We start from the raw sequence: 22,407 nt of genomic DNA, 5'->3' as shown, positions 1-22,407 counted from the left end.
TGTCACTGGAAGTGAGGTGGCAGAGGTACGCTGGATGGTGGATTGGACATAGGCTCAACGATGTCTCTTCTCTATGCAACGAGGTGTGTGGTGGCACGGGATGCAGCACTTCGCAGAGGAACTGTATACGGTTAATCACCACGCACATTTCACTGCTCATCTGTAAGCTGGGGGCCTGCGGCCTCCGCCTTGTCCCGTGGCATTGATGAGAGTGCACATGGAAAGACTTACCCCATGTGCAGGGCGAGTGATTGCCCAGACTGTCTTGCATAGCCCAAGAACCTTGTGGGCTTACAGTCATGTACGCGGCAAGTAAGGACCCTCTGCCACACGTTTCATATGGAGGAGTCTTGAACATTATATAATGCTTTAATCTTCTCAAGTGCTATTGTATTACATTTTCTAACGTCTTTTTTTTTTTTTTTTTTTAATAGTGATGCTTAATTGTTTGGTGTACATACTTGTAACAAAGTCCTCCTTGTGGCTGTTTTAACAGCATATTATTTAATTCAGCCATAAAAAAAACAAACAAAGCCTGCCTTGTATAATGTCAAACTAAAACTGGCAGCTATGAAGGATTTGATGTGAATTCACCTCCGTTCATTTTCAGGCTTATGAAATTGTCAGCTCCACTATAAAGGCTAAAACTGTCTTGGACGTGAAGTTGTTTACACAGAATACCAGCGGATCTAAAGTTACAGAATGGGGGCTGGATATGAAAGCTTTAGAGCTGTCCACTCCCAAGCTGACGTCACTGGGGGGGGGACTCATCTGCCTGGGTCATTTTTATTCTGTCCTAGTTTTGAACATTTGAATGTTGCTATTTTTTCCCTCCTGCAAACGGTTGTCTCTGTACATTGCAGCTGGAGTAAGTGACTGCCTTGATCTCCTTCTCGTTTTAGTTGGAAGAGCTTCATAGAGATTCTGTACAGCAATCCATACTGATGTCTGCATCCAGCTGCTTATGGTACTGCACTGAGAATCAAGAACATTGAACTGAGTGTCAGGAACCCCCCGGAAGGTAAGATCTTACAGATGTTTTTATATATTCTGCAAGAAAATAAAAGAGTGATTTGTTCAGCTGAAATACAGTTGACTTGTGGAGGACACAGGTTGAGACCTCCTCAAACTCTTCAGCTGTTCGTCCGCTCTTTAGGACAGTGATTTATTAACTAGGCAGTATTGACAAGTGTCACTGTCACTAGTATGTCATTAGGTGGTTATCATAGCACTCCTTTTTTGTCCGTTTTGTTTAACAGCTGACAAGAAGTGTAAGAGCCTAGATGAATTTAGCAAGCACGTTCTTTATTTAGAAGAAGCACCACATTTTTTTCACCTGTAGAATTTTTTTGTTTATGAGCCTCAGCGTATATGTATATATTTATGGAGAATGTCGTGCCACGATGTCTACTGGTTAAAAATAACAGGCACGCTTTTACGTCAGAAGGGGCTTAGATTTGGAAGCTGTCTAGAGCTCAGATAGGTTTGCCCTCTTTTCCTGGCTTGTAGGCAATAGGAAGCTGTAGATTAGGAGGTACACTTTGGCTGGTTGGCATGAGCTGGGACTAAATTGAGGACATTTATTAGTAGAAGCATTCTGGTGACCTTCTAGAAGCATGGAAAATACAGATGAGTCAACATAATACAGATGCCAAAGACTCGTGATCCAGAAGGAACATTTGACAACAGCTAATGATGGGTGTTTACACCTAAGAAGATGCAAGGCGACAGCAAGGGGGAGGGAAGAGGTCCATATCTCATGTGTTGTGTCTGATCAAGCTATGTGGAATGGAGCCGAGAATGTGCCAGGGTTATGTAATTGCCAAAGATACCAATGCAGGTATGGGATCAGCTGTAGGGTAAGAGATAGATCCAGAAGCCGCAGTCCATTAAGAGGCAGTGTCAAGGACACATCTGTTTTGAATGGTTTGTCACATCAAGGGAATAGACCGGAGCCACAGGAACAGAACCAGTGTTACAAGAAGAAATGCAATGATATCAGGAGGCGTCACAGGAAAGAGAAAGAAGTGTGGATGAAAGAGACGGAAGCGCTTTTGAAGGAAATTTCAGCATTAAAAGTAAATTTGGTAGTCCAGTACAAAATTTTTGATAATGTGAATGAAAATAATGCTGCATATTATTATGATTTAGCAATGCTACATCAAAATTTGCAGTCATATTTCTTGTTGGTAATGTAATAATTGCCATGCGATTAATCCTTTATTTTCAGCATAGTTGATCAGTCATTTTCCAAACACAAAATATGGTTTAATTGTATATATGATCCAGCATGCTGATATATTTGTGTAACCCGCACCTAGGACCTTCATTGCATTGCCTCATTATCACTTGTTTACTTCTTATACGCTATGATCTTTACCAAAGACGAAGTTACTCTTCATTTTGTTTCCAAACATCTCAGAAAGAATGGAAGCTTGTGTTATTTTTCTGTTTCAGCTTTAACATGTGTATATAATATTCCCATTACAATTGAACAGTCTACTCAGTGCTGCAATCTATATGGCAAAGATTGTGTGATGACATTTTGGAAGTGGTGGAGCATGAGCTGTTTTCTCTGCATGCCTGACTCCTTGTGCTTTTCATGGATTTGCCATTGATTTTTACCTCCATGAAGTTTAGATTAAAAACATTTTGGACAGATTTACTAAAATTGGATCACTCAGAATCTGGTGCAGCTCTACATAGTAGCCAATCAGCTTCCAGGTTTTATTGTCAAAGCTTAATTGAACAAGCTGAAGTTAGAAGCTGATCGGTTACTGTGCACAGCTGCACCAGATTCTGAGTGATCCAGTTTTAGTAAATCTGCCTAAATGTTTTAATCTAAACTGCATGGAGGTAAAAATCAATGGCAAATCCATGAAAAGCACAATGTGTGCACCAGTTTTAGTAATCCCCACCAGCGCTGTATATCTTCATGTTTGTTTCACATGTTCCTAAGTGCAAAATGTATTTATGTAGGTTTCCAACTAGGCTATATTACCACCATTGTGTTCCGTTTAATGGATGACTTCATGCATATTTACACACAGACATTTACAGAGATATTATTGTTTGTGTTCATGAGCAGCCTAACTGATACAGCACAATGACTGGCTTTGTACTGCAGATGCAGAATTGGTATAGCCATTTACTATTGTTTAGTTTTAGTTGCTGATGAACATTGGTAAACAACAGTGTCTTACTAATTTGGGGGGGGGGTTGATGAAAAGAGAAATTGAAATGGCCGTTATATAGTATGTGTGCATTTGACAGCTAGGGCTTAAAAATTTAAATTCTGATTTTTTTTTTTCAATGTGAGAGTAGTATCATGGAGCTAAGCTCTATTTACACAAATTATAGCTGAGAAATGCTTACATTTACTGCACCTATTTTTTTATATTAAATCGTATAAGCATAAATATCCAGGTTCGTATAAATATAGTTGATTGGCTGTACATCATACTGCCAAATATTTGCATATACCACTATCTGATAGGAAGAACAGTACAATACCATTGCCTATTTCTACAAAGTCATAGGCTATTAAATATGGCCATAGGAATTATATTACATCTCCCACTGAAAGGGCAAGTGATGCTGATAAGGAGGAAAAATCACACCCTATTCAATAAAATGTTAGCTTTGCATGGCATTTCTCAGGGTGAGTTTCCTAACGATGAACAGTGGATCATGCCAATGTAATGAGTGTTTAAATGGCCACTTGAGTCTCCATTGGATGCTCATGTGGCAGGGTGAAAACATAGCAGTACAACTAGCAGACAGGGAAAGTGTTTTTCTATCCTTTAACAGAAAGTGCTTGGACAAGAACCTTCATGGAAATATCACCACGATAGCGGCAGATTTAAAGATGTTAAAAATTACTTTTGAAATAGCCTTACAGCAAAGCTTCAGGCTACTTTTGAATGTGCCACAAGCAGTGTTAAAGCTGGAGTTTGGTTATGGCTTCTTTCATAGTTACCTTGCTGAAGCATGGACCAATATATCCACTTGATGACCAGCGTCATCAAGTGGATGCAGGCATCATCCCGGTATTGTTTATTAGAGCCGACGGTCAGCTTTCTCGTAAAAGCAATCCTAGCAGCTAATTAGCCACTGGATTGCTTTTACAAGCAGCCGGAGAGGATGTCCACCCCTCCCGCCTCCTTCCGCAACTCTCCCGGACTCTCCCGACCCACCGGGATACCCAAGCAACCAGCCGGGATACCCAAGCGACCAGCTGGCTGACCAGAGAGGTAATCAGAGACCAGAATGGCTCAGATCTCCTCTATGGTATAGGAAACCAGAAGCGATGAGCGTTCTTCAGGCTTGGTTTCTCCAGATGTAAACAGTGCCATTTTTAAGTTGGGAATACATCTGATCATTCCGATTTTGGTGTGATCAGATGCTTTAAGGGCAGAGGGAACATCTGGGATCTGATAGACCCAAGATCTCTTCATAAAGAGTACCTGTCACTGCCCATTGCTTTCACAGGGGAAATTTATATTCTGTGATAAGAATAAAAGTGATAAAAAAAAAATTAAAGCAACAGTGTAAAAATAAATGTTTAAGCCTCCCCCTGTGCAAAGATGAACACACGCGTCATTCATGCACGCAAGCTATCTCCACAAATGTCAGATCGAGGGCAGTAATTCTAGAACCAGACCTCCTGTGTAAATCTAAAGTTATAACCTGTAAAGGCTTTTAAAGCATCTCCTATGGATAATAAAATTTAAGTCGCCGCTGTTGGACGGGTATGCGCAATTTTAAAGCATGACATATTTGGTATCTATTTACTCACTGTAACATCATATTTTAAATGTTACCAAGTAATTGGGTATTATATTGTGTTTTTGTGCATTAAAATTCACCAAAGTGTATTTTTTAAAAAATATTGCATTTAAAAAACCACTGTGCAAATATTGTGTGACATAAAAATAATTGCAACATCTACCATTTTATTCTCTAGGACCTCTGCTTTAAAAAATATATAATGTTTGTGTGTTCTAAGTAATGTTCTAGCAATACAGATTGCTAGAAACAAAAAATGTGTCAGAAAAGGTCTGATCTTAAAGTGGATATGTGTGAGTGTATCATACCCGTCCGATATTTGTGGAGGCCGGTAATCATTGTAGTAGGCTCTGCTACTACAGAGATCACTGCTAGCTGCCAGGTTCCATACTGAACATTTGCCCTGTTGCATATTAACCACAGGAGGGTTGCCTTCTCAGCACAGGCATCTTTCAGAGAACACTTGCCGAGTGAGTGATCTCCTGTGTTCACTATGCAGCAGGGCAGTCGCTTGGCATGGGACTTGGAAACTAGTGGCAATCACTGCAATAGCAGTGCTTTTACAATGATTTTCAGTTTCCACAGGGATCCCACAGGTATGGCTATGCATACCTACATTGGTCCCAGCTGAACCAATATAACAATGCAAAAAAGCCATATTTAAACTTAAGCCTTAAAGCTGAATTCCAGGAATCTTGAATATTCTCTCGCAGTGGTGGTTGTGCCCCCACAATGCAAGGGTTAACTGCTCATGTAGGTCTGGGGGGCTAGAAATTAGATTTATTTACCCGATCATCTGCTGCCACAGGCTTCACTGCATTGCAATACTGGGTTGTAGCTTCTGCTTTTGATTTACCCCAGCATTCTCTGGAATAAAAAAAAAATCTTATTTAAAAAGCTTGCCTGTTAAAAAGAATTCTGTCATGATGAAAGGGATGTGTGTTGCCACAGTCTTGTTTGATCTTTCATTACTGATTACAGCTGTAGAATTAAGTGGACAAAGTAAAATAGTTCATTTTGGATAAACTTCATTGCATGCAAATAATTCTGCTACAGATTGTATATTCCTATAACAGAATTATTTCAGATATATTTATTAAGTACTTATTAAGTACTATAAGTAGGGAAAATACATGCATGCACTAATGTTATGCATTATTTATATGAAAGCTAAAGGCAGCAATCAATTCCTGTGACAGACTTGATTGATGGTGAATAGGAGGACCACACTTCCACATTCTTATAAGAAAAGAAACTTATGGAATGTTAACCTCCCTGGAGGTATTCCCGAGTGTAGCTCGGGGTAAAGTTTCAGTACCAAAAGCAGTAACCCCGAGCTACACTCGGGAATACCTTGCAGTGCTGCTCCACAATCCCTCGATTACTTACCTTGTCCTGCGCTCCCACGATGTCCCTCCTGCAGTGTCCCCTGGAATGTCCTCCGGCGAATGCCGGCATCTGTCATCTGGTTTCCGTCCCCTGCGAGCGTTGGAACGTATGGGGACGGAACAGCGGGAAATTTGAAAATGACAAAAAGTGACATTCACTAAATTCACTAAAATCACAAAGTAAAACATTACTGTATCAAACCATTTCACATACATTTTGTCCCTAGTGCTTTGTCCTGTGCCCTGCCTGCATTTTTACTGTTCTTTCTGCCTGGAAACTGAGAAATGTCCGTGGCGTCCAAAAAGCGTCACTTTAGGTCAAAAGCGGTTTTAGACCAGCTAGAGAACAGCGATAGTAAATTAGAACCACTTGCAGAATTGAGTGATAATGATTCGTGGGGAAATTTGTCACCAGACACTGAAAACGATTTTGCGACTTTGCTCAGTGATGTGCGAACTTGGCGCTATATTTCAAATTTCAGTATTTTTGGTTTGATTATATTATTGAATTAAATTTATATATATATATATATATATATATATATATATATATATATATATATATATATATATATAATTTATATTATTATTATATATTATGATTATTTATTAAATTATAATTTATGATTTCGTGTTTCAAATTGTAACATACCCGGGATGTTTACTAGACTCTTGTTCGGACAGATTTCAGTGAATTATTCCTAAAAATTACAGGCCTACAATAAAAAAAATACATATTTCCATGCAAAAAAATGTACCGCTTTGAGCACAGAAATATGGACATAATCAGACCGCTAGGGAGGTTAAAAACATTATAAACACCTGTGTAGAATAAAAACAACTATATAGATGCAGCATCAATTGGATGCCGCAGCTGTCCCTTGCCGACTCCACACTGAGAACTGAGCAATCAGAGAGCCCTGATTGCTCATTTGTTGGATCCGCTGTGAGCACTGCTCTGCCCCTCCAGCACTCACTAGAGCACCGGACTGTGGAGGGGGAAGTATCAGCTGGCTCAGGCTGTCATTGGTTTGCTAGCGGCTAAGCCAGCTTCTGGTCAGGCATCTGGTTGGATCCCGACATTATTGTTGGGATCCTTGCAGAGCCTGCAGCGGCTCTGTGATATCAGCTGATGCTGTCCATTAAATCTGTGTCAAAGGAGTGCAAAACTAAGTGCACTCCTGTGACCTCCTTTAAAATAGAAATCAGACATCTGAAATTCATAATGAATTGAATCTGTTATCGAATCAACGTCTCTGTTAGTTGCTTGTTGTGGGCTAATATTTTCTTCAGGGTATTGTAGTTTTCACAGAACTGTTTGTGACATAAGTGTGTCCTTGCCTGTCAGTCACTGGGCTCATGACGCCCTGGAGGATATAAAATTTCATAAGCACGCGTAGGAAGGGTCAGTATACAGAGCATTAACCGCGCTACATACAAAGACAAGCAGATGGTTGAGGGGGCAGCCAATAGTGTGTGGGGGAGGGGAGAGCTTTTTCTGCCCTGTTCCATGATCTCATTGTATGTTTGTGTGTGTCAGCAGCAGTGTACAGCAGCATTGGTGATTAAAAACATTTAAAGCCTAACTCCGGGAAAATGAGAACTTGTCTTGTGCAGTGGGGCTGTGTCTGCACTGCAAGGTTAATTGCTTGTTTTGTGTACGGGAGAGGAGAACGCTTTTACTTACTTGATCCTCTGCTCCCCCAGCAAATGGTGTTCCCCATACTGTGATGGTGAGCTGTCCCATGTACCTTCTTCCCCTTATCCCCTGGACCATGGGAGAGAAATTGAGGAAAGTGGAAAGATAGCACTGGACCCATAGGGTTATCTTACTGGTATTGTTTTCCTAAGGTATTGGTGTTGGTGTAAATAATCTGGTTCCTGGGCAGGCAGCTTTTACACCATAGAGGATCTCCACAGCCTCCTTGGCTTGTAGTATAATGTAACGAGATTGAAGCGCCACACCACTGCTAAGAAGTCCAGATACAACTTTATTCCATTAAAATTCAGGGGTACAATTCAAAAAGTAGCCAACACGTTTTTCCAGTGTGAATTACAAGCACAGGCCTTATCAGAAGCTTGTTTGGCAGCTCATGGGGAGAAGACACTGGGGGTAGTGTCTAGCGGTGGGGAGGAGAGGACGATCAAGTAGGTAATCTTCTTTTATTGTTCTGCTAGACCAAAATTAGCAATTAACTATTGCAGTGCTGGCACAGCTCCTCAGCAGGGGACATTTATTTTAGTTATACACACAAATAAACAGCTCTATGCCCTTTAAAATGATCAAATATGTGTAGGCAGCATATCACCCCTTAAACTATAAACTGTTAAAGTACCAGGCAAATGGTAAACAACATGAGCCTATAATCTATTAAGTATGGATTCATGTTTGCTGCTTTTTTTGGCACTATTGAGTTTTGTAATTTAAGGGGTGATATGCCTTTACATATTTTATTATTGTTAAGGGCATGCATATATGTATATATATATATATATATATATATATATATATATCCTTTTTGGTTACTTGTATAGCTGCCATAGGGGGTTTAAGGGGGAATCTTTTTGGGTTACAAGTTTTTAGTTGCCTGTAACTGGGGTTTAAGTGTGTATTTATATATACCAATGAACAGGTAAAATCCTTTCAATCCATAAATCAAGTGAGTTTATAACTTGATGTACGCCCTGTTCTCTTTCTTATAAAGTGTATCTAAATAAAAAAAAAATAACATTATGAACCTGCCAGTAACATGCCTCCTGTGCTTGACTGTCAATGCTCAATTACTGCACTGTATGTTGTCACGCTTGATACTCTACTGATTTGAACTACAAGCACTTTTTCGTCTTCTCATCTCCATTAGATTGGTGGGGTGTTCTGTAGTTCAGGGCTTGAAATTTCCACTCGCCTGCTCGCCAATGGCAAGTGGAAATTATGGTGGGGGCGAGTGTGTCCCCCAGTGCCGTCTTGCTGAGCAGGCTCGGAGCTCAGGCCAGATCTGTCATTGGCACTGGGAGCCGCCAGACTGCTCAATAGCTGAGCGCAGTGAAAGCAAAGCAAGGAGTGTGTGCTGTACTCTCTGCCTCCCCCTAGAGTGCAGTACCCGGCTCTGTGAGTGAACAACGAAGTACTGCAACTTTTTATGGGGGGGGGGTGGTGTGTGTGTGTGTGTACGTGTACATGTGTGTGTGTTTGTGTGTGTCTGTGTATGCATGTACATGTGTCTGGGTGTATGTACATGTGTGTATCAGTACATGTGTCTTGTAGACTTCACCTCCGCAACATCTCCAAGATACGACCGTTCCTAACCTCTGAAACCACTAAGCAACTTATTCACTCCCTTGTTATATCTCGCCTTGACTATTGTAACTCCCTCTTCATTGGCTTAACGAATCGCAGGCTATCCCCTCTTCAGTCTATCATGAATGCTGCTGTCAGACTCATCCACCTTACTAATCGTTCTGTATCTGCCACCCCTCTCTGCCAATTCCTCCACTGGCTTCCCGTTGCCCAACGGATAAAATTCAAAACATTAACAATAACGTATAAAGCCATTTATAACTCTGCCCCAAATTACATCACCAATCTTGTCTCCAAATATCACCCAAACCGTACTCTCCGTTCATCGCAAGACCTCCTACTCTCTAGCTCCCTTGTCTCCTCCTCCCATGCTCGTCTCCAGGACTTCTCCAGAGCTTTCCCCATCCTCTGGAACTCTCTACCCCAATTTATCAGACTATCGCCTACTTTGCTCACTTTTAGGTGATCTTTGAAAACCTATCTCTTCAGGGAAGCCTATCCTGCTCTCAGCTAATAATGGAATCTTCTACTCCTCCTACCAGTCCATCCCCCACAGTTACTACCTTTTGTACCACTAGCCCCTCCCTCCTAGATTGTAAGCTCCAAGGAACAGAGCCCTCAAATCCCTCTTGTATTGAACTGTATTGTTGCTGTATTGTCTCCTGTTATATTATAAAGCGCTGAGCAAACTGTTGGCGCTATATAAATCCTGTATAATAATAATAATAATGTGTCTCCGTGTATGTATATGTATGTGTGTATGTACATGTGTCTGTGTGTGTGTACATGTGTCTGTGTATGTACATGTGTGTTTGTGTGTATGTACATGTGTCTGTGTATGTATGTACATGTGTCTGTATGTATGTACATGTGTCTGTGCGTATGTACATGTGTCTGTGTATTTCTGTGTATGTACATGTATTTGTGTGTATGCATGTCCGTACGTGCCTGTGTGTGTATACATGTGTCTGTATGTGTGTACATGTGTCTCTGTGCGTGTGTGTACATGTTTCTGTGTGTGTATGTACATGTCTGTGTGTATTTCTGTGTATGTACATGTATCTGTGTGTATGCGTGTCTGTAAGTGCCTGTGTGTGTATACATGTGTCTGTATGTGTGTGTGTGTGTGTGTACATGTGTCTCTGTGCGTGTGTGTACATGTTTCTGTGTGTGTGTGTATGTATGTACATGTCTCTGTTTGTGTGTGTTTGTTGGTGGCGAGTAACTCTTAAGGCCTGGCTAGTAGCTCTGGACTTGAAATTTTAAGCCCTGTGTGTAGTTGATATAGATAGTTGAGAAAGCTGACATTATTTCAGATTTCAGTTCATGGCAAAAGAAGGTACAAGGATACTGGAAAAATGCTGGTAGGATTAAATGGATTTGTCTGTACTTGCAGAAAATGTACTAAAAAATAAAAAAAAAATGAAAAGAGCCACCACATCTAATGAATGGTGAGCTGTAATATATTAAACCTAGGGTTGGGTTTATATGTTCTTCAAGTAAAATATTATTTTCTCACTGGGCGGTTTGGTTTTTGATTGATATTATTGATATAATATGGACTTTGTATTATTTCTGTAATAACCACATTAAAGAAAGTAACTGCAGGGTGTAGCTTCCCATAGAGGGTCAGAAACAAAAGAGCATTATAAAACAAATATATCTAAAGTAATACAAATATGTAAGTGAATACATTTACTTTGCTGTCTCTTTAAGCGTAGTAATGTGATAACTGCAACATAATTTGTTTAATTGGCACAGAAATGACATTTCACTTTCCAAAGTCCAGCAAATGAATCAGGGACAGATGTGCTTTTTGAGCTTGCATCAAACTTTCTAGAACTGGAATTCTCTAAAGGCTCAGTGAACTTTGTGTTATATTAACATACTCTGAAAGATTGTGATTATGGTAGGGTTGAGGGAACAAACGGCCAGACTTTGTGATAGGTCTCCGAAGTACAAATGTGAATGTGCTTACTGCTACAGAAAAACAGTTATGTGATGTAATATTCTACTCTTAGCTGTCTTTTAGGTTAATAAACAACATATCTGTGTTCCTTAGGCAATAATACCTATAAACCTGGCATACACCACCATTCTCCCATCTGAGATCTCAATTCTTTTTATGAGACTCTTGTTCTAATGCATGACCTTCAAGTGAAGTATTGGAGGTAATCGGAAGCCCCCTTTGTTATTATGGACTCAAGGGATGCTGCCCATTATCATTTAAAGATTGTTTTTAAATATTTCTTCAAAATATGCACTGTGGCTTTGAAATTGATTTGGGTAATACAGGGTTTATATTGATTTCTGAAAACTGAAGAAAAATCAATCAAAAGTGATGCCAGTGTCTCTACCAACTATCAAAGCTTCATTCAGAAAGAGTAAATTGTAATTATATACTGTAATTTCATAGGGGCAGCCAAATTGTATACTGTATTTACATAGGGGCAGCCAAATTATATACTGTATTTACATAGGGGCAGCCATATTATATACTGTATTTACGTAGGGGCAGCCAAATTATATACTGTATTTACATAGGGGCAGCCATATTATATACTGTATTTACATAGGGGCAGCCAAATTATATACTGTATTTACATAGGGGCAGCCATATTATATACTGTATTTACATAGGGGCAGCCAAATTATATACTGTATTTACATAGGGGCAGCCATATTATGTACTGTATTTACATAGGGGCAGCCATATTATATACTGTATTTACATGGGGGCAGCCATATTATATACTGTATTTACATAGGGGCAGCCAAATTATATACTGTATTTACATAGGGACAGCCATATTATATACTGTATTTACATAGGGGCAGCCAAATTATATACTGTATTTACATAGGGGCAGCCATATTATATACTGTATTTACATAAGGGCAGCCAAATTATATACTGTATTTACATAGGAGCAGCCATATTATATAGTGTATTTACATGGGGGCAACCATATTATATACTGTATTTACATAGGGGAAGCCATATTATATACTGTATTTACATGGGGGCAGCCATATTATATACTGTATTTACATAGGGGAAGCCATATTATATACTGTATTTAGATGGGGACAGCCATATTATATATACTGTATTTACATAGGGACAGCCATATTATATACTGTATTTACATAGGGGCAGCCAAATTATATACTGTATTTACATAGAGGCAGCCATATTATATACTGTATTTACATAGGGGAAGCCATATTATATACAGTATTTACATAGGGGCAGCCATATTATATACTGTATTTACATAGGGGCAGCCATATTATATACTGTATTTACATAGGGGCAGCCATATTATATACTGTATTTAGATGGGGACAGCCATATTATATATTGTATTTACATAGGGGCAGCCAAATTATATACTGTATTTACATAGGGACAGCCATATTATATACTGTATTTACATAGGGGCAGCCATATTATATACTGTATTTACATAAGGGCAGCCAAATTATATACTGTATTTACATAGGAGCAGCCATATTATATACAGTATTTACATAGGGGCAGCCAAATTATATACTGTATTTACATAGGAGCAGCCATATTATATAGTGTATTTACATGGGGGCAACCATATTATATACTGTATTTACATGGGGGCAGCCATATTATATATTGTATTTACATAGGGGCAGCCATATTATATACTGTATTTACATAGGGGCAGCCATATTATATACTGTATTTACATGGGGGCAGCCATATTATATACTGTATTTACATAGGGGCAGCCATATTATATACTGTATTTACATAGGGGCAGCCATAGTATATACTGTATTTACATAGGGGCAGCCATATTATATACTGTATTTACATAAGGGCAGCCAAATTATATACTGTATTTACATAGAGGCAGCCATATTATATACAGTATTTACATAGGGGCAGCCATATTATATACTATATTTACATAGGGGCAGCCATATTATATACTGTATTTACATGGGGGCAGCCATATTATATACTGTATTTACATAGGGGCAGCCATATTATATACTGTATTTACATAGGGGCAGCCATATTATATACTGTATTTCCATAGGGGCAGCCATATTATTTATTGTATTTACATAGGGGCAGCCATAGTATATACTGTATTTACATAGGGGCAGCCAAATTATATACTGTATTTACATAGGGGCAACCATGTTATATACTGTATTTACATAGGGGCAGCCAAATTATATACTGTATTTACATAGGGGCAGCCATACTATATACCAGGGGCGGACTGACCATTTGGAAACTCGGGCACTGCCCGAGGGCCCGGGGTCAGTAGGGGGCCCCATGAGATGCCCCTGGTACCTTTTTCATAGGCTTTTTTGAGTTTGGGCAAGGACGCAGGGGCCCCATGATCCCCTATTGCCTGGGGGCCCCATGAGTTGTCAGTCCGCCCCTGCTATATACTGTATTTACATAGGGGCAGCCAAATTATATACTGTATTTACATAGGGGCAGCCATATTTTATACTGTATTTACATAGGGGCAGCCATATTATAAACTGTATTTACATAGGGGCAGCCATATTTGCTGAATGCACATGCAGGCTCTGAATCATGCTTTACATTAATGCACAGTGATTGTGCTTCACTGCTCCTTCTCACAATTCACAAGACATGAGAGTACAGCATGGTCAGTTTTCTGGGTGTGCTGGATCTTAGCCATCTCTCCTCTAATGATCAGGCTTCTGCTCATATTCCCCCTCTTCCCCGCATATCCATTTACCAGAAAGATCAGTGAGCTGCTGTTTTTCCTCCCCAGCTCTTATACAGCTGAGAACAGAGGGAATGTTATCACTTACAGAAAAGGGCAAAATAAGGGTATTTATATATTTTTTTATTTGTATATATCCATGTTTTACTTTACATTTCTGTTTTAAACTGAAAGGGTTGTTTTACAAAGGAGAGGATTCACATATACTTTAACCAGCTGTAAATGCTGGATTATTATTATTATACAGTATTTATAAAGTGCCAATAGTTCGCTCAGCGCTGTACATTACAAAGGGGGACAGAACATGTGACAGAACAATACCAATACAAGGCAAAACATGAGGGCATTGAGGGCCCTGCTCTTTCGAGCTTACAATCTGCACTAAACACATCCAAATAAACAATCAGCATTGCCCTATTAGGTCAATGATGTCACAAGCATCCCCGCCCCTTTGCGAACATGCAGGGAATCCCCTTTCCACAGCTCATTGGCCCCGCACTGATAGTTGTCTTCCAGTTTCAGCCCAAACTTATGCAGGCCATAGACGGTTCGTTTATCGGCCGATTTTTCATCCGAAAGAATGATCGGCCGATTTTTGCACTGTTAGTGGGGCAATGGTCGGCCGATTATCGCGGTTCCTCCTCATTTCGTTTATCGGTCATGCTGGAAAATTTGCGAAAAACAGACGATTTTCAAAATCATTGGTGGCAACATCGGATTACAGAACGAACGATGTTTCGTTTCTCGGATGAAAAATCGGCCGATAAACGAACCGTCTATGGCCTGCATTAGTTGCCCTGTCCTTTTGCCAACCCCCTCGCAGTTGCCAGGTGTTTACAATCAGCTGCATAAGGGAAACCTGTAGAAATCAATGGCAGGCTGACACTGTCAGTGGCTGTTTCCATGTAATTGTTGAAGGAGCAATTTCATGTGGCTAGGACAGATGAGTGGCTTTGTGTACAGACTGTTTGCATTCAGGGCCAGTTAGCTGTTCCTAACTGCTAGTATTTGCTTCTTGTATGATTACATAAGGACAGCTGTGGATCAGCCTGTCATTGTATTATACAGGCTCAGTGGCTAAAGCTGATTTAAAAACACCTGGCTGTACCCACTACAGAAATACGCTGATCTGGGTGGTATAAATCCATGAATGGCACTGTGAATAAGGCTTTGCCATACATTATACAATTTTCTTGAACAATTTTTCTTTAGAATGACCAAAACCATATAATAGGAGGTCTTACCTAAGCACTTTCACTTGGTTTGCAATCAGGCATGTCCTTGCACTACATAGTTGACAGTAAATCTAAAGGAAATTGAACAAGAAAATTGTATAATGTATGGCCAGCTTAAGCCATGGTAGCCTCTGCTACCAAAAACAGACTGTTTAGATGTGAGATAAAGAGCTACAAAGGAGCTTTGTCATTCTTGTACCTACTTAGTGTCACTCATCTGCAGATCAAAGCTATGAGCTTCAATTTGTATATGGTGTCAATTAAAACAACCCAACAAAACAATATATATATATATATATATATATATATATATATATATATTTATTTTATTTATTTATGTTTAATGAAGTTGGTTCTAATTTTGCTTTTATTGACTCCTTCTTACCTTTTTCCCCGTAAGGCTAGGTTCACACTAGCCTGCACTTTGTGGGCTGGTTGCAGGAATCAATGCGATTACCCCACCTGCAGTCACATTGCACTTCTCATGCGAGACACAGGGGGCGCCCTTCATTTTGAAGGGCACCACTATGCATCACATCCCGCAGCGCGATTGTGGCACGATTCCAGGTGCCGTGCGGATGAATTTCAGAGAATGTGCATGTCCCTTTTCCTTGCGTGCACTGCAGGTACAGCAGCCCATTCAAATGAATGGGCTGCTGAGCCTGCGTAAACGCGGGCCGCGTGGCCCGCACTAGTGTGAGCTGGACCTTACTGTTGTTTTATAACAGATTTTTTAATGGTCATTTTGTTTCTTATTTTTTTTCAGTTTTGTGTTTAAAAAGAGTAAAACTGAAAGAAAACATTTAAATGATATGTAAATAACTTTGCAGTGCTAGAATCATAAGGTTAGTGTCATTTTAAATGGGACAAACAATAAAATAAACTGTACAGTTAACACTTAGGACTGTATTTATAAAAAATTCATGCTATTTGTCCTGTGAAACTGCATGTAGACACTAGGGTTGATTTACTAATGGCAAATAGGCCGTGCACTTTGCAAGTGCAATTGCTCCAGCTTTGTAAGTAAGAGGAAGATCTGCTGACTTCCATCATCCAGTTATGCAAAAATGCAGTTTTTTATTTTCCTTGCATGTGATTAGATATTCTTTGCTAAACTCTGCAACTGCACTTGCAGAGTGCACAGTCTATTTGCCTTTAGTAAATCCACCCATGTATGTTCTGTGCGAATGACAGCAAAATCAGTTGTTACTAGGTTCTTTTCTCTCCAGGTCAGATGTTCTTCAGTCATAAGAAGAACGTGAATTAGGAAAATACCACATTATAACCAATAGATAGAGCTGATGATTGCAGAAAATAAAATGATTTTTGCAAGGCAATATTGCCAAAAGAATGGCTTGTTTGTCTTAGAAAAAGATACTTAGTAATTTTAATAATTTTAAATTTATTGCCAAATTAAATGACATCTAGCAGAAAGGTAAAAATTACTCAGGTCTATAGGCAGTGAAAAGATTTGAGAGCTTAAAGTGGAGCTCCACCCTAAAGGGGAAGTTCTGCTTTAAGCCGGTACCTGAATTTGACAAGTGCCCGCTCCCACTTCCACTGCGATATCCTAGGTGATCGCAAGCAGAAGTTGTCTCCCTCCCCGTAGTGTTCTGAGACACGTGACAGGTCCCAGAAGACTACGGGGCCATTCACAAAGCGCAGAGTTTGTTGTGCATGCGCAGTGGGCATCCGGCTGTGAAGCCGCAAACTGTCACAGCCGGGTGCCCACAGTGAAGATGCCGGCACCAGGGAGAGAAGACGGCCGGTGAAACCAGCGGTAGTGAAGACACTGCTGGACTGAGGGACAGGTACATGGCTGTATTTTAAAAATCAGCAGCTACAGTTTTTGTAGCTGCTGACTTTTATTTTTTTTTTTTTAGGTGTAACTCTGCTTTAAGTTTTTTTAAATAGTTTAAACATTAGCCATAGGTTTTTGTTTTTTTTTGCATCTACATTTCGCATAGTGTGGGGAAGAATTGTAAGCTCTATTGGTTGTTTATTGTGTTATGATTGGCTACTCTTACTTCTTGCCTCGCAGACCACACAGGAAATAAGGAATAATAGCCTGCAATAAAAATAAAAACCTGAGAGGTTATCACATTTCCCCATTCCATCTAAAAAGAGTTTGTTTTTTTTATTTATATATACAAGCACAACCTTTGATTATATGATAGCATTTTATTATGTCTTTGTAAAATGTCGTGCTGATTGCTTATGGTCAGCCTTGTGCTGCATTTTTCCCATGTGAAGGCTGGGGACTTGGCGCATCCAGAAGTAGTAACAGGTTTATTTCATCTTAGGAATGCTGTGTGTGGTTTGTGTGTATAGTGATATTCCAACACATAAATATCTTTCACATTACAGGCAGGTGAAAACAGAGGAATACTGCTCGAGCTGAAGGCGGTTTTGGAAGTGATACAGAGAGAGCACAGAGAAGAAAAGAAATGGACGGACTTTCTGCTGCAATTTCTTAACGATCGTTGTGGGTGGGAGATTGAACGGAGTGAACTGAAACAGTACATCTCCAAGGTATTGTTCCAGCAATGATTGAAATATTGCAATGTTTTGACAACATATTACACATGAAATAAGAGGGAGAGATACTGAGCATTTGGTGAATACATCTTGAATTCACATTCGTGCTGACTTTCACCCTAGTTCCCTTGGAACCATAACATTTATGTTTGGAACGTAGCCAATCCAATTATCAGTCGAATTTACTGTGGTAAGGTAGTGACTGAAACCTCCAAAAATGCAAAACTGAGAGATGGGGCCCTGTGCAAGGGACAGCCTCAGTCATTTCAAACTCTTTTGCTAAAACTAAAGGCTACCAACAACATTAAGGCTGAACTCCAGGCCAGTGGGTAAAAACAAACTTGATGCATATACTGAATGTCATTATTATTATTATTATTATTATTATTCAGGATTTATACAGCACCAACAGTTTGCTCAGCGCTTTACAATATAATGGGAGACAATACAGCAACAATACAGTGCAATATAAGAGGGTTAGGAGGGCCTGATCCTGGGAGCTTACAATCTAAGAGAATGAAAGTGAACTGTTTTAATTGATAAAGCAGTGGTTGTCAACTTATGAGCCAAAGGGGGCTTCAAATGTGGCCCCTGACATCACTAAAGGGCCGCACATAATGATCAGTATATGTAATGCTTGAGTGGACTGTCAGAAACTGCAGACCTAATAGAGGAAATGAGGGTCAGAGAATGTGGGTATTATTATTATACAGTATTTATATAGCGCCAAAAAGTTTGCTCAGCGCTGTACATTATAGTGGAGGACAGTACATGAGACAATACAGTAGCAAAACAATACACGACGGGTTCGAGGACCCTGCTCCTTGGAGCTTACAATCTAGGAGGGAGGGGATAGTGGTACAGGAGGAAATGGCTGTGGGGGATGGAGTGGTAGGAGGAGTGGAGGAGATCGGCTGTTAGGTGAAGGTGGGGTAGGCTTCCTGAAGAGATGGGTTTTCAGCGTGCGTCTAAAGGTGAGGAGGGTAGATGACAGTCTGATGGATTGGGGTAGTGAGTTCCGGAGGATGGGGGAAGACCTGGAGAAGTCCTGGAGTCGGGCATGAGAGGAGGATACCAGGGAACTGGAGAGTAGGAGGTCTTGTGAAGAGCGAAGAATACGTGTTGGGTGATATTTGGATATCAGGTCGGCGAGGTAGTTTGGGGCAGTATTATGAATAGCTTTGTATGACACTTTTCTGCCTGGGGATATGCTGCAGAAGATATTATGAAACTGGGAACATGTTAAATGAGGCTAGTGGAGATCATTGCTGTTATTCTAATCATTGTTTCCACTAAAGACTACTGAAGTCCAAGGGGCTAACACTATATACCATGGGGGGGGGGTGCCTGTGGCACTCGGGCCACAGGTTGGGCACCAAGCTGTTGAAGGATGTGTAGCTGTGTTCAGCCAGTTTTGTGATACAGACATCAGTGCCAGACAGCACAGTCAGACCAGTGACCTTTCTTTTCATAGGTCATAGACTTACCCCTAGCCTGTGATTAGATATGGAGGATAGACAGATCACTCGTGAGGTCATCACTGATTGCATTTTCAAACTGTAAACTGAAAGCACTGTGCAAAGCAATAGAGCTCTAATTGACTTCATAGTGCTGCTTCTCTCTTTCCCACAGTGTTGCTGGGCTAAATATTTTAGGAACCAGGTACAAACATATAGGCTAGTTCTTGAATTATTTTCAGTAAACACATACAATAATTAAATGATACTTTTATTTCTGTTGGGCTTTAACCACTTCCCAACCGGCCGTTGCATGTAAACGGCCGGACGGTGGCAGTGCAGGGTCGGGTGGCCGTTTATAAACGGCCTCCCCGCACCCTGCTTGTGTGCACTCCCTGGGAGTGCGCAGCACCGCGATCCGGTGCCCGCTGTGTCCTCCGGACACAGTGAAACACCGATCGTCGGACGGGACCTCTGTACGAGGTCCCGATCATGTGATCACTGATTGGCCAATCAGTGATCACATGCAAAGTAGTAAGCAAGATGTCACTTATGACATCATTGCTTACTACGTGTGAAATCTGTGAATGATCACAGAGGTCACATGGTACAAGCCTATTCACAACAGCCTTGTACCATGTGACAAGCTGTGACCAATCACAGCTCTCTCAGTATTTCTCAATGAGTGCAAGAATGCACACAGAGAGAAAGAGAAATGATTGCTTTTACATCCTATATGGGTGTAAAAGCAATGTGTAAAGAAAAAAGAAAAAAAATCTTCATCACCCCCCACAAGTAGTACAGTGTCACCATGGTGAAACTGTACTGCTAGGGTGACAGTATGTAAAAAATAAATAAATAAATAAATAAATAAAAAATAATCATATAAAAAAATAAAATAAAAATGTAAAAAAAAATGTTTAAAAATTATAATTTTTGGTTATAAACTAATTTGGATTTTTTTTTTACTAAAAAGATAACGGAATAAATTTTGGCAAAGATTTATGATGAAATATTATTTATTTGCAAAATTTTATTAAAAAAACACTTTTTTTCAAAATTTTTGGACTTTTTCATTTACATAGCAAAAAAAATAAAATTCCCAGCGGTGAATAAATACCACCAAAATAAAGCTTTATCTGTCTCAAAAAAATGGTAAAAAATTAATTTGGGTACAGTGTTGCATGACCGCGCAATTGTCATTCAAAGTGTGATAGCGCTGAAAGCTGAAAATTGCCCTGGTCAGGAAGGGGGTAAAAGTGTCCGGTCTGGAAGTGGTTAAACCTTCCGTGGTACACTTACAAGCCGGTATGTTTACATGGACAGCTGAACATGTAATCAGCTCTTCATCAACCAGTAAAGAGTCCATTATTTTTGGACATGATATTTTGGGTACAGTACATTTGTACATGATAGCCTCCCTCCTATGATGCTGATGTTTACCTCCCTATCACTCACCTTCTCCTTAGCTTGCCTGCAGGCCAAAAGAAAAAAATACCCGGTATTTGGCCATAGGAAGCATGCAGGAGCTTCCCTTCTTCTAACAGTGCAGGGCATGGTGCACCAAGCCAGAAAGCTCTCTTGTCAGAGGGTTCCTTAGCCTTAAGGTCCGATCCAGAATTTTATTTAAAGAATATAGCACCGTTTAGATATGCAGCACTCTATACAAGTATGCCAGCATTGAAAAAGTTCCAAGTGAAGGGCAGTATTAATACTAGGCACTAGGCTGTCTGCAGTTTGACTTCGAACTCTGTGAAGAGAGGCCATGAACCAATTACGTGAAAAAAACTCAAACAAAATACCTGAAATTAGTAAGATATTTTCTTTCTGTACTTGTCAATAGAAATTGTGCATCCTGCCTACTTTCTATGCAGCAGCTAAATTGCAAATGCGTACTTATAAACTAAATTAGTCATGAGTTCAGTAAAAAATTATTTGAACTTGCCCTTTTGGGCCCATTTATTTTGTGTGCGTTAATGTGCATTAATTCGAATGAACTGCATAATGCATTAAATCACAAAGAAAAATTTTGCGTGGATCATTTTTAACAATGCCATACACCACAGCATGTTTAACATCCATTGCCATGTGTTATTGCAAGACAACAGTGTGGATCTGGCCAAGTGTTTGAAATTTCTGCAGGAATTTTGTTAATTAAACAGACTTTTATCCAGACATTGCTGTAGTGCCCTTTGTCAGTAATCTTGTGATATGAGAACCTCTGCTTGTGACTCAAGAAAGAAATTCCACAAAACATAATTTTGCACTTTAATATACTGTATATTGTCCTATGCTGTAACTTATGCTAGGACCCAGTAGAAACGTTAGTGCCCGGTCATATTGGTGGGATTTCAGGTGCGATTTGGGAATTGAAATCGCACCTGAAATCACATCTAATACATGTGAATGTCAGTGTCTTAACATTTGCGATTTGCTGTAGCATGATTTATAAAGTAGTTTTTGCACTATTTTTTGGCAATTTTGTTGCAATTTCACATATATAGAATGTAATGGAAATCGCAAGGCAAATTTCAAGAAATCATTGAAAATCTTTACAAGTAGCAATAAAGTCTTCAGAAATCACACCTGCACACAAATCCAGTGCTTTGAAATCACAGAGGTGACTTACTAAACAAACCCCACCCAAATGTCCTAGGTCAGCAGCCAAATTAACCACTTCAAGTCTGGACACTTTTAACCCCTTCCTGTCCAGGCCAATTTTCAGCTTTCAGTACTATTACACTTTAAATGACAATTGCGCGGTCATGCAACACTGTACCCATATGAATTTTTTAGCAATTTTTTGAGACAGATAAAGCTTTATTTTTGTGGTATTTATTCACCACTGAGATTTTTATTTTTTTTTGCTATGTAAATGAAAAAGTCCGAAAATTTTGAAAAAAAGTGTTTTTCTTATAAAATTTTGCAAATAAATAATATTTCATTATA

At 39.7% G+C, this 22,407-nt stretch overlaps 2 protein-coding genes across 2 annotated transcripts in view; both read left to right on the top strand.

Moving 5' to 3' along the window:
• The window catches only part of MTCL3 (MTCL family member 3), a 63,183-nt gene extending 62,156 nt beyond the window's left edge, over positions 1-1,027 (top strand). Inside the window, exon 7 of the mRNA XM_089686460.1 lies at positions 903-1,027. The gene's annotated coding sequence lies outside the window, so the exon portion shown is untranslated. The remainder of the gene's footprint in view (positions 1-902) is intronic.
• A 490-nt stretch (positions 1,028-1,517) lies between these two features.
• The window catches only part of KIAA0408 (KIAA0408 ortholog), a 71,335-nt gene continuing 50,445 nt past the window's right edge, over positions 1,518-22,407 (top strand). Inside the window, exons 1-2 of the mRNA XM_089686461.1 lie at positions 1,518-2,078; positions 17,831-17,995. Of these exons, the coding sequence (XP_089542587.1) occupies positions 1,782-2,078; positions 17,831-17,995 (462 nt within the window). The 5' untranslated portion in view covers positions 1,518-1,781. The remainder of the gene's footprint in view (positions 2,079-17,830; positions 17,996-22,407) is intronic.

Source organism: Staurois parvus, unplaced genomic scaffold, assembly GCF_062004578.1.
Source record: "Staurois parvus isolate SC_StPar_1 unplaced genomic scaffold, SC_StPar_1.0 ptg000397l, whole genome shotgun sequence".
Classification (NCBI taxonomy): Eukaryota; Metazoa; Chordata; class Amphibia; order Anura; family Ranidae; genus Staurois; species Staurois parvus.
The sequence above is the reverse complement of the archived record's forward strand: the minus strand, read 5'-3'. Positions and strand labels throughout refer to the sequence as shown.